The sequence below is a fragment of the Protopterus annectens genome, chromosome 4.part0 (genome assembly GCF_019279795.1).
Source record: "Protopterus annectens isolate FY-2018-M chromosome 4.part0, PAN1.0, whole genome shotgun sequence".
In the NCBI taxonomy this organism is placed as follows: Eukaryota; Metazoa; Chordata; order Ceratodontiformes; family Protopteridae; genus Protopterus; species Protopterus annectens.
The window spans coordinates 8,848,171-8,860,856 of NC_056733.1; the positions used below are offsets into that span (position 1 = coordinate 8,848,171).

Here is a 12,686-nt window from a genome sequence, read left to right on the forward strand (position 1 = left end):
GGAAAAACAGCAAAAACGGGTCAATTACTGCTCAACAAATTGACATAATATGTAGTATGTCCTGAGCAGCTCAACAAACATGACACTCGCTGTCTGTCTAGAGCTGACGGAGCGATCCGTTACCTAGCAACTCACAACGCTAATCTATTACCGAAGGACCTAAACAAAGACTTACGGGCAGGGAAAATAGCAAATCAAAACTCGAACTAGCAAGAATACATCTAATTTACCAATCAGCAATAAAGATAGGCGGTGCTGGCCAGCGGGAAAAAGAGACTGAAATATTAGTGAGTCTTTAAAAACGCTAAAGTATTTGTCAGGCTTTTACAACTTTTCCCCGTGAGCAGGGTTCGAAAATGAAGAACGTGAGCAAAGATTTGGAAAGCAGCTTGCAAAAGGATTTAAGGAACAAGCTCAAAACATGATCTCTGATAAATATAGCAAAAATCTCAACAGAGAATGTAGAGCGCCGTAATATAGTAAACCGTAGTTGACTGTTAATATAAAAATAATTATAACAATGACAACTGCAATCAGCTTGTTTGACCTGGCCAATTTGTCCATTGGCACCCCAGAGATTGGCGCAGTTAATTTCAATGCTCTTCACACTTTGTTGCATGCCATCCTAAAGAACCTTAATATTCAGTATGTCAATGTTGAAATAAGAGAAGAAGACAGAGAATTCTTCAAACCTCCTCCAAGCTTGTACCTACAGAAATCAACATTAGAAACAGAAAAAGACATAAAGGAAGCAAGTCCATACCATCAGATGGAGAAAAAACTAATAGAGATTGAGAGGCAAATTGATGCCCTAAACAAACTACCTAGTAGTGCAGAACTTTTAAAAATGAGCAGTGGACTTGAACAAACATCCCCTGTTAATGACATGTGGAAATTCATGCAGATGCGAAGGAAAATGGATGCCAATGAAGAGGGCATTTCAAAGGTAATAAATTTAAATGCTCTTAAATGATCATTTATCCAATATAAACTCACCATACCTTGGATTTTATGAAAATATTTGGATTTGATTCGTTTATCACCTTCACTGGTAATTTATCCTTAAAATGACATTTATGACATTTATGTTTTCATGATTGATCAACTGTATTGCATATCAATATTATTCTTTCATCTAAAGTATTTTTATTAATACTGTTTTTAACCATAACGATCTTGTGTTTCATTGTCTGTGATGCATGTGTGCCAGAACATGCACATATACATATACATGACATACTTGTTTTCTTCTGTTATCTATCAGGGACAGTTATGAAAAGACTTTTTCTTTGCCGTAGGCTGAACTGTACTATGCTACTGTATATTTTCAAATATGTAAAGAAAAATATGTAAAACAGGGGAAAAGATGCAGACAAAGATCAATTGAAGCTATATGTAGTGAAATACAAGGCATAATAAAACGATGTTTAACTTACTTTTCAGTGAGGTACTATGGAGCTTTGCTGTGGAAGGTTGAGGTAGTGGGTATTAATACAGTCTTACTCCTGCAAAAAGAAGCAAAAAGAACATACCAGTTGTGTTTTTACACAGCATTTGCATATAAATATTGTACTCTAGATACGTATTTAAACACTACTTTATATTAAATATTAAAACATTAATTTTCTTAGCTAATAGCTGACCCACAACAAGGTGTGTCTACACTGATATATATTATGCAGCTTTCTGAATAAATAAATAGAAGCTAGATGTAAAACAATAATTTTAGGCTATGGTGCAGGAGCAATTATATTAGCTATGTAGCAGTCTTGTGAACCAGATAGCAGATGATGGCATGCTCACATGGCACATGTTTTGCAAGAGTCATGCTGCAGTTTGAAATGCTGATGAAATTAAAATGAATTCATGCAGTAATGCTGGAAGTGTCTGAACTAACCCTGTTTAAGACCAGAGTAGCAGAGGCAGTGGCAAGAAGCCATGACCAAAAGGTGTTTGTCATGTGACATGGAGGTAACTCTAAGAGCTGTTGGCCATGAGTAATGAGAAGAAACTGTTAGGTTAAGGAAAGAGACCTTTGATGGAATGCCAACAGGAAGGGGTCCCTGGATTTGACTAATAGTTATTGACAAGCTAGGAAGGCAGCAGCTGTGGTAGTTACTGAAAGAGAGGCCCAGGTATGGGATGAGATTGGCTATTGAATAACTTTGGAATGGCTGTATGAGGTTCTGGTAAACCATATCTTGTCTCCGGAGGAGGAGGAGGCAGGATATTGTTTTGACTGTTCTCAGCAAGGGTGTAGAAATGTTAACATTAACTGGAGACAATGTTGAGAAACAGAATGCATGCTTTGAGTATCTACTGAATTTATGTGACACCTTTTTTTGAGGAGGCAGTGCCAAAAGTAGATGGTGCACTTAGGATCCTCTATATTAGATGAAGCCACTGTGATAATTAAACAGTTCCACTACAGCATGGCTACCAGAGTGGATGAGATTTATCCAGAAATGTATAAAATACCTGGGATTCATGGTGTGTTTCAGTGCTGTGGAGCAGGATGGGGCAGTATCCATTTTCAAAATGGAGGATAGGAGAATGCACAGAAATTTTGGAATGATCACACTTGTTAGCCTCCATGAGAAAGAGTATGGTAGATTGCAGGAAAGGAAACTGCATCCAGAAGTGCAGCCAAAGATTCAGAAGAAGAAATGTGGATTCTGTCGTAGCCATAGAATAGTAGATCAACTCTTTGATATTGGAAGGGTCATAGATGATCACCATTGCTGTCTACACGTATTTTGTGGATTCGGAGAAGGTATTTGAGCATGTAGCCCAGAGTGTCTTGTGGGGAATGCTGCAGAAGTTTGAGGTACCAGGGCCATTGCTACATCTGCATGCTGTTTAGGCCCTATTACTTGAAGACTGAGAGTTGCACACTCATTCTCAGTGTGAAGTTAGGCATACTTATGATGGGTCTAGAACTTCACCAAGGGTCTGTCTTTTTTATACTCTTGACTGCCATTTTCATGGCTAGTACATCAAGGCACAGCCAAGTCCGGGAAAACAAACATTTTGAGAAAGTAAAAGCTGTTTCTTATGTTGTTTTTAGATAATGTCATTCTCTTAGCTTCAAGTAACCATGATCTATTTTGTGAACTAGAGCAGTTTGCTGTTGAGTATGATGTAGGACTAATGAAAATGAGTCAGAATTCATGTTATTTCTCAGATAAGTGTGAATTTGCTGTCTCTGGGTGAGAGGAACAGCTGTCTTATATGGAGGAGTTTAAGTAGCATGGTTTTTTGTTGATAAGTGAAGAAAGAAGGGATTGCGAGGTTGACCAATGGACTGGTGCAATAAGAGTAGTACTACAGATATTGTATTGAATCAGTTTGTCTCATCATGACTTATGGGTAGTGATGAAATTCTTTCATAGGGTAGAGTGAGTAGCTAATCAATGAAGGAGAACCTTGGACATAAGCCAGTTCTTTCCTCCATGTAAAGAGGAGTCAGTTGAGATGATTTAGGTACCTTTTGAGGTTGCCCTCCCCAATATGGCCCGATTAGAGATCTGCTGGAATGTGACTCTAGGTTAGCTGCAGGACATGTTGGAAGAATTATTAATATTATCATGCGGATGTTGAAATGTTTGTTGTTACAAGATCACTGGGCAAGCTTGGCATGAGTGACAGGCATAAGTATCTCACCTATTATCAGATTTTTTATTTCCAAGACATAACTGTCTTTTCAAATTAAGACTGTTTTTGAAAAGAAAAGGAGCACTTCCAACTATACCAGCTGTCCTTTCATCCACTGTCAAAATTCTCCAGTTTCTACAAATAATATCACAGATAGGCCGATGCTGGATAAGGCTAAAGCAAAGGTATTAAGTCCTACTTTTATTCCCATTGAGGAAAGCCTGTTGGCTGAAACCGGTCTGGGATTCTTATTATACCTTAATAAAATACTTATGTATTTAATTTACTAGTCTCATTTGATGCTTTTCACTGTATTTGGTGCTGGCAATTTTTGTCTTTTTGTATCTGTTCCTGCCTTGCACCTGGTCCTACTTGCAGAGAGTTTTTTTCTGTTTTAAAATATACATTGTTACTTCTGTTAATTGATATGAGGAAGCATTAGATTAATGCAAAAGCGCTTATCCTTTTTTAATCTGTTTTATTCATTTTATTTTTAAGTGTATGATACAAGCTGTGGTAGCTCTATGGATTTGTTTTATTCATATTTTTTTTTGTTAGGGTACAAAATGAGATGTGAGTTACAAAGCCATGTTTTGGTTGCTGTTAAAACTTCCTGAGTAATTTTTTTGGAGGTGGACCACATTGTCACATGTGCAAATGAGTGTGGAGTCATCTGCGTACTGTACTAGGGAGGCCTGTTGTCTGGATGTATGGAGGGTTTTGGTGAGCATGTTAGAGGAGGGAACCAAGGATAGAGGTCTGTGGTACACTGGTGATCTGGTGATGACAGGGAGGGATAGAGAGAGGGTGGAATGCCATTTTACTGACTGATACCTATTGGATAAGTAGCTTTTGAACCATAGAAGGGTGGGCTGAAAGAGACCTAATGAGGACATTTGAAGTAGAAGTTTGCTGTGACAAACTGTGTTGAAGGCTTTACACAAGTCTAGAAATAAGGAGAAGACTAGTTTGTCATTACTTCTAACTTTATTGACAATATCTGTGTAGGTTAGAAGTGCAGTATTAGTACTATGGGAAGGATGAAAGCCACTTTGTGTGGGGAATACAAGTTCTTCCTGCAGAAGATAGTTTAGCAATTGTTTTTGAATACATTTTTCAAGTAGTTTGAAGAGGGGAGATAAGACTGATATAGGTTTAATGTTAGTAATGTCTGCTGAATTTCCTCTTTTGTGCAGAAGAATAATGTGTGACTTGTTCCAGAGAGAGGGAATGTGGGATAACTAGACTGACCTATTTATAAGGATTGAGACAGGATAGTCAATGCTATCAACTGCTATTTTAAGGCAATGTGCATGGAAGGTCACCAGCTGAAGTAGAGCATGGCTTGAGTTTGTTTAAAAGTAGTTTTATACAGGCTGTGGGCAAAGATTTGAAGGTGAAAGTGGATGTGGTGATACTTGGCTGCTGGGTAGGGTTAGGATTAGATATTGGAGAATCCTTGGTTAGACATGCTATACTATCTATGAAATAAGAGTTGAATTGTATAGCAGTTTTGAGTAATACGTTATTGGGAGAGGTGTTAGGGTTAAATTGATGGTCAGGATTCAATATTTCCTTAATATCTTTTTAGAATGTTTTAGGGTTGGGTTTACTATTATTCTGAAAGTTATTATAGTATATATTTTTGTCCTAATTAATTTGTGTTTTAGTATGATTAGAAAACATCCTGAAGTTTTTAAGATATTGAACCAAAGCAGCTCAGGTGGAATCTTTCAGATGAATTCCGGTATCTGTAGACAATACAACAAATGTCTTAGCATGGATAATCTTCCTGTTAGATTAGCTCAAGTCTGTTTGGAACTTTTGTTCCTATTAAGGGGGTAAAACTTCAATACTTGAAGATGTACATAGTTTTGTGTGTTATTATTAAGTTAGTAGGTTTTAGAGGGTGTTTGTGTGTGTGTGTGTGTGTGTGTGTGTGTATCTTTATTTGAGGGTTTCAATAAAACAAAATGTTCTGCAAGATGTGACATAGACTCAAATGGAGATGACAAGAAATAACTGTATAAAAGATTAACCTGCCAAACAGTGCATGAATGTAGCAGAAAAGCTGGAATTAGACACTTAACAAAAAAGCTGTTATACATAAAAGGTGGGAATAATAATCCATCAAGAATATGATTCTTTCTATAATGTCTTTAAACGTTAATGGTCTCACAGTTAAATCAAAAAAGAAAGAGTAGTGAACTATATTAAAAAATGTAGAGTGCAAATAGCTATGCTACAAGAGACATACTTGGAAAGAACTGAATATGTGAACTTGCTAAAGAAAGGTTTTCAGGGTGGTTATTCAGCAGAATACCTGGGGCACAGAAAGACAAGAGTACTTATATTAATTGCAAGGGGATCTCCAATAGTAATAGAAGAGGAAATAAAAGACAATAATGGTAGATTTGTAGTACTAAGGGGCTATTGGCAAGGAAGGTGGATTACACTGGCATGTGTTTATATTCCACTAAAAACTGCTATATGGAGCTAAAGAAAATTCTGGGAGAAATAATCAGCTTTCAGCAAGGAGTATTACTTAGAGGTTGGGACTGGACTATGATTTGCAACAGTGAAGATGTGTCTGGGGTACCTAGAAAGAGAAATATAATAAAGAAGGGTAGATTGTTAAAGAAATTTATGAAAACATTTGAAATGGAAGATGTGAATTCAGTACTAGTAATTCAGAGTGAATTTACATATTATTCTCCAAGATACAAAAACTGGACTGGGCTAGACAGAATTTACTTTTCACCAGGGGCGGCTTGTGGTATAGGACTGCAGGACTACAGCCCCCCACCTGTAGAAAATAAAAAGAAAATACTAAAAATTAAAAAAAACAGTCCCCCATCTGTAGAAAGAAAACAGAAAATAAAATTGTGAGTCCAAGCACGCATGCGTGGAGTTCCTGGTACTCAGAACTCAGACCGCTGAGGTAGGCAGTCCAGATCTATGGAGAACAAATGGAGTTGCTGAGATAGGGTACTACAGAAATGTGTGTGTGTGTGTGTGTGTGTGTGTGTGTGTGTGTGTGTGTGTGTGTGTGTGTGAAATGCCCCAGTTGCAACATACTGGTGGCTACAGAGAACACATGGTGGTGGGTAGAGAATACTCAGGCTTGAACCCTGTACCTTGGGTGCAGGTAGTAAGGGCCTGAATTCCCTACCCACCACCATCTGTAAAAAAGGTTGCAGATTTTTGCATCATATTTGTTCTGTTCCTCATAAAATCTGTGGTTTCTGTATGTTTGTTGTTGCTAGCAAAGTCAGTAGTGCAGTGGTGCACTGGTAGCGTTGTTGTGTGACAGCTGCAGGTTCTCTGGTTTGATTCTTGGCTGGGGTGCTTTCTGTGTGGAGTCTGCATGTCTTCCCATCTTACAAAGACATGTGTCTGGAGTGTTTCCCCTGCTGTGCTGAAAATTGGCTTTTGTTCCAAATCAGACTTTCCTGGTTAACAAATGTTAAATAAAAATAACAGGCATTTGAATTTCAGACTTCATATTCTTCAGAAAGTACATGACCTTTTATTCTAGCGATTTTCTAAGTTTATAACATGGATAATTGAAATTTGTCCTTATTGGCTTCATCCAGGTTTTTTGTGCTAAGGTTGAGAGCTATGGTGAGAAATGAATTCACTGAATATGTTTGGGGGCTGTATTCTTCCATTACTGGCTTTGTCCATGTTTCTTTTGCAAAGAGGTTGAAAGGTATGGTGAGAACTGAATTCACTGAATATGTTTGGGGGCTGTAGTCCCCCATTATTGGCTTTGTTCAGGTGTTTTGTGCTAAGAGGTTGACAGCTATGGTGAGAACTGAATTCACTAAATGGTAGTCATTTAAGTTTCAGTCTTCTTCTCTTTCACAAGACAGCTGATTTGGCATACTGGTATGTTGCTATGACTGTTTTGCACAGGGTTCCCCTGGGTTCAAGACTTGGCAGTGAAATGTATGGTGGTAACACAGCATTTTATTGTAGCAACTTTCCAACATTATACAAGCAATGTTTAAAATGTGTCCCTGGTTTTTGGGCTTTTGCCCTCCCCCAATAAATTTTGGCTTTTTCCAGATTTCTTGTGCTGCAAAGTTCAGAGATACAGCTGAGTGTCAAGTAGATTTTACAAGGAGCTGAGAGCTGCAGGGGAACAAAAGTTTAGTACTGCTTATAGTGAGTCTACTTGCATTGTTAATAGCACAACAGGTAGTGTACTTGCTTTTGATGCAGAAAGCTGTGGGTTCTACTCCCACAGTAGGTAGATGCAGTATTAATACTGTACTGTGTTGTAAACGGGGTGGATGCTGCAGTCCTTTTTGGCGAAGATACCTAGTAACTATGAACCTGCCAGTTTGCCATCCATTCCCTATTGCGATATTACTAGCTTATTATTTTTTTTAATGCAACATGGGCAATTTATTCCTCAAGGGTAACAACCACTTTATTTGTAAATGACACAATGACATATACAGTTGTTTGCTAGCAGCAACCTCTTCATTAGTTACAGATTTCTTTAATGTGGAATTTAGATGACTTTTACTTCTTCAGAAATTGTGCATATTAACTGATACTGGTGGACTGTAGAAGTTTGAGTAGACTTTTATGATGGAAATGTAACTTTGAGTAGACTTATGATGGAAATGTTCTGAATTGGGCAGTTTTGTCATTATTGGTGCATGCATTTTGTTTCATTGTTTACTGGAAAAATGTTCAAAACAATAAATTTAAAATGCCGTCCAACAACTGTACTGTATTGTACAAGGAATATAATTTAATACAATCAGGAAGGTGTTTCAAAGAGCATGTGTATGTCTTGTGTTCAAGGGGCATATGATTTGAAAACAGCTCAAAGTTAATCTTTATCTGCCACTGGCAAAATTTATTTTCTTTGAATGTGGGTTTCAATGCTGTTTCAATGAATGTGAGTTTCAAGGGCAGAGAAGTTTTAATGCTAAGTCTATTTTCATTGTGAGACTGCATTGTTTTATTTAGTAGATATCTATTAGGGTCTGTGCTGTAAAATGCAAAATAAAACTTTCAAATCAAATCCAAATCATTGCAGAAGTAAAGCAGTATGCACATTACAGTGTTTATGGTAAATGGGGTGAAATAACCAAGGAATGGGACATTGGAATGGCTGTAGGGGGGAGGCTCCATTCGACCATGATTTTTTTGAGGGGGGAAGGGCAGCGAACTCAGACAGCCCCGGCTGAACTATACCACTCAACTGTCCAGATTTTTGCAGAATGAACAGATTTTTGCTTCTTATTTTTGGTTTGTTCCTCATAAAATTTGTGGTTTTCTGGCAAATCATTTAGGAATGAAGTCAATAAATAATGACAGACATTGAGTTTCAGATGTTATAACCTTCAGAAAAATGCATGCCAAAGCAAGACCTGTTATTCTATCAACTGTCTTAAGTTTATTTTTTAGTACTGTTTGTATGTTCCCCCAATATATTTGTTTGGCCTTGTCCAGATTTCCTGCATTAAGAGGCTGAGAGGTACGTGCAAATAAATCGCTTTATAGTATTAGGAATATCCAAACCTCTCAACTGTCCCCAATTTTGGCTCAAAATGTTGCTCTCCCCCCTAATAACTCCTCCACAAAACTAGCAATTTTGGAAGAAAACGTGGAGGGTTTACAATTATAAATAACTGTAATGCTCAGAGTTATAGATTACTTTTATTTCAGAAATGCATGTAGATGCTCTTATTTTGTCAGCTGCTCAAGTTAACAGTACTAATATTAAAAATGTGTCCCTTCTTTGATAGGTTCCCAGCTGTATTGTGTGGCAATTTTATATTTTTGCATCACATTTTTGGTCTGTTTTTCATAAAATTGTGGTTTTCTGCCAAATTAGTGGCAAATCATTAAAGATCAAAGTTAGAAATTAATGGCAGACATGAGTTTCAGATTACATACCCTTCAGAAATTTCATACTAATGCAAGACCTACTACTATTCTATTATCTTTCTAAGTTTATAAGAGCAATATTTAAAAATTGTTTTTATTTTTGGGCCTGTGTCCCACTTCTATGTATGGCTTTGTCCAGATTTCTTGCTCTGAGGTTGAAAGGTATGAGTGTCAGAGCCATCACCTTCAGCAAGATACATTTCAAATTGTGACATACTTGTTGCACCCCACTCCCCCATGTAGTGACTCTGGATGTGTCCAAGCAAGGCAAGGAGCAGTTATGCTGTGTAAGCGTGCAGAGTATTCCCCATCCAAGGTAGATACAAGCAAGACAGTGGCTTTTCATCTGTCCTTGATTTTGCAGAATGTTCTGGTTTTCTGTCATATTTTTATACTGTTGATTTACGCTTCTTATTATTCAGAAAATGCATGCTGTTGCATGCCCTGTTGCTTTGTGTTTAAGTAGCAATGCTTTAATGACCATCAGGTAAGCTTGTCTGAGATTGTAAGATGCAAGTAACCTTTAATAAGCATACTCATCCAGGAGCACAAACACAGCAACAGCAACAACACAAAGAGCAAAGTTTCATGAAGCTCTTATATACTCTCCACATTGAAAATCAACACATATTTCACAAATTAATTGCCCAATTAAACAATTAAAATTTCAAAAGTGCCCAAGCCTTATATGGATTTCCTGTGTACATCTGAACTACTAACTTCTTTCTATTAGTTCCTTTTAATTAAACAATAAATGTTCATATCAAAGTTGATAACAGAATTAGAATATAAATATATGAACTCAGAACACTCACTTTACAACTTTAAAAACTGTCATTATAGATGTCTTAAAAGAAACATATTTAATTCAAATACTAATAGTGCCAACTATAGGTCATGTTTTGTACTGCTACCTAGTAAACAATTAATTGTGCACTTTTAAGTCAGTAATACATTTTCATTAGAAAATTTTCATCTGTAAATAGAGTGATGCATAAGGTTACAGAAAAATTAATATGTTACAGTTCGACATGTTAGATTAATATGTTAGATTAATAAATAAGCAAGTTAATCAAAACATTTTAAGGAAGAACAGTTTAATAAGCATACTGTTAAATAATTACCAACACTGAAAGCCTTTTTGTTGTTGCCATGCAGAGAATATTTACATAACTAGATAATGTACAAGCCTTAGTAATGAAATGCATAAGACAGTATTTTTTTTTTCCATAATAAATCTTTATTGTTATGTTATTTTCATACACAATTAAAAACAAACACAAAATGTTTAGAGAAAAAATACAAAACAAAAGACTACTAATATCACTAACCATCACACCAAACAAATGTACAATATTTACAAGAATGCATCCATGTAAAACATTAAGAATAGAGGAAAAACAAAAAGTAATTAATAACATTTCTAGTAATATACAGTTTAAATACAACATTCTCTATAAGCAAATAAATAAATGTGAATAAGTTAAAAGTATTATGCTAATATAATATTAAATATCTGTTCCCAAATTTTTGGGTTATTAATATTTTTATTATGCGGACTTAAAAGTAGTTTATGAGCTAATATATTCCTTGTTGCCAAAACTCTAAAGTTTTCCTAAGATGTTTTAGAGGGGTCTAACCAATTAGTGGCTATATAAAGCTTCATTAACAGAAAAATATTAATATATATAGTACTTTGTGATCTAGGGAGTTCTTTCGGGGGAATATGTAAAATCGTAAATTTCCATGACAACGTTGTACTTTGGTAACCCATCTTCTGAAGTTGAATCTTAAGGGAATTCCAAAGCTTATATATGCATTTACAGCTCCAGAACATATGAAGAAGATCAGCTGGTTGATTTTTACAATATGGACAAGTTGGAGAGTTTTTAGAATTAAATTTATGCAGGGTAAGGCGTGTATAATATGCATTATTCCATATCATCAACTGGGTATACATCAATTTTTGAAGAGAAGTAGATTTGATAGTCAAGTCAATTGCTTTTAACATATTACTTTTGTCTGTCACTAAACTTTTCTCTTCCCAATAGTTGGATAACAGAATTTTATCATGAAATTTAAATTCTTTAATTAATTTATTTGTTGTTGTTATATATTTAATATCCTGTTGGAGGGCTTACCACAAATCAGAGCATTTATTCACATTCTCATCTTCAGGTTTAAAATTTATAAAGTAGCTCATAGCAAGTTCTCTAATTTGTCTCAAAATAACAAGATAATTTTTAGGTAGGTTAAATTCTTGTCTTATTTGATTGGCCGACAGGTTAAGATATTTATATATATCAATCAAAGTTAAATTAACTATTAGTGGAAACTTTTTAAGATCAATTAATTGATTGTTCAATTTTAAATTAGGATTCCTATGAAAGGGTTGAAAAACCATCATATACTGAACCAGATCCAAAGATTGAAATAAATCTTGTATAGATAATATGTTTGTTTTAATGTGTTCAATAATCCCATAAATTTTCAAAGTATCTTTACCTAAAAAGGGTATTGCTTTACGATTAATATTTAACTTTAAAATATATTTATAATTCAAAATCACCCAAGTTGGTGTCCACTTAGTACTAGTTATATTATAGTTGGCAATTCTTAGAATTCTATTAGAGTTCACGATTAGGTAATACAATTCAAAATTAGGCAACTCCAGTCCTCCTTTATTTTTTGGGGTCATTAATTTATCATAAGATATCCTGTTTTTTTTGGCTCCCAAATGAATTTAACCAATTCTTTATGATTTTTTTAAAAAATGTCTTCGAAAGTATTAATTGGGCTGACCTAAAAATATAAAGTAATCGTGGTAACACATTCATTTTAACAATTGAAACTTTTGCTAGTACTGGCAGTCGTAAATTTTTCCACCTCCCAAAATCAGAAATTATTTGGTTCCAAATTGTTTTAATGTTATCATTGTAGAAGTCTTTATTATCTGTAGAAAACTCAATACCTAAGTATTTAATTTTTTCTTTAAATGTTACCTTCCCAACCAAAGGCAATAACGAAAAAGGTTTAGGTGTCTTTAAAGGAAAAATATTGTTTTTTTCCAAGTTAATTTTGTAGTTAGAGACTTCTGAGAAATCATTAACAGCCTTCAA

General features: G+C 35.4%; 1 protein-coding gene across 1 annotated transcript in view; it reads left to right on the forward strand.

Moving 5' to 3' along the window:
- The first annotated feature begins 276 nt into the window (after positions 1 to 276).
- Positions 277 to 12,686, forward strand: part of LOC122799160 (uncharacterized protein C16orf96 homolog) — a 791,156-nt gene continuing 778,746 nt past the window's right edge. Inside the window, exon 1 of the mRNA XM_044068046.1 lies at positions 277 to 946. Within this exon, the coding sequence (XP_043923981.1) occupies positions 521 to 946 (426 nt within the window). The 5' untranslated portion in view covers positions 277 to 520. The remainder of the gene's footprint in view (positions 947 to 12,686) is intronic.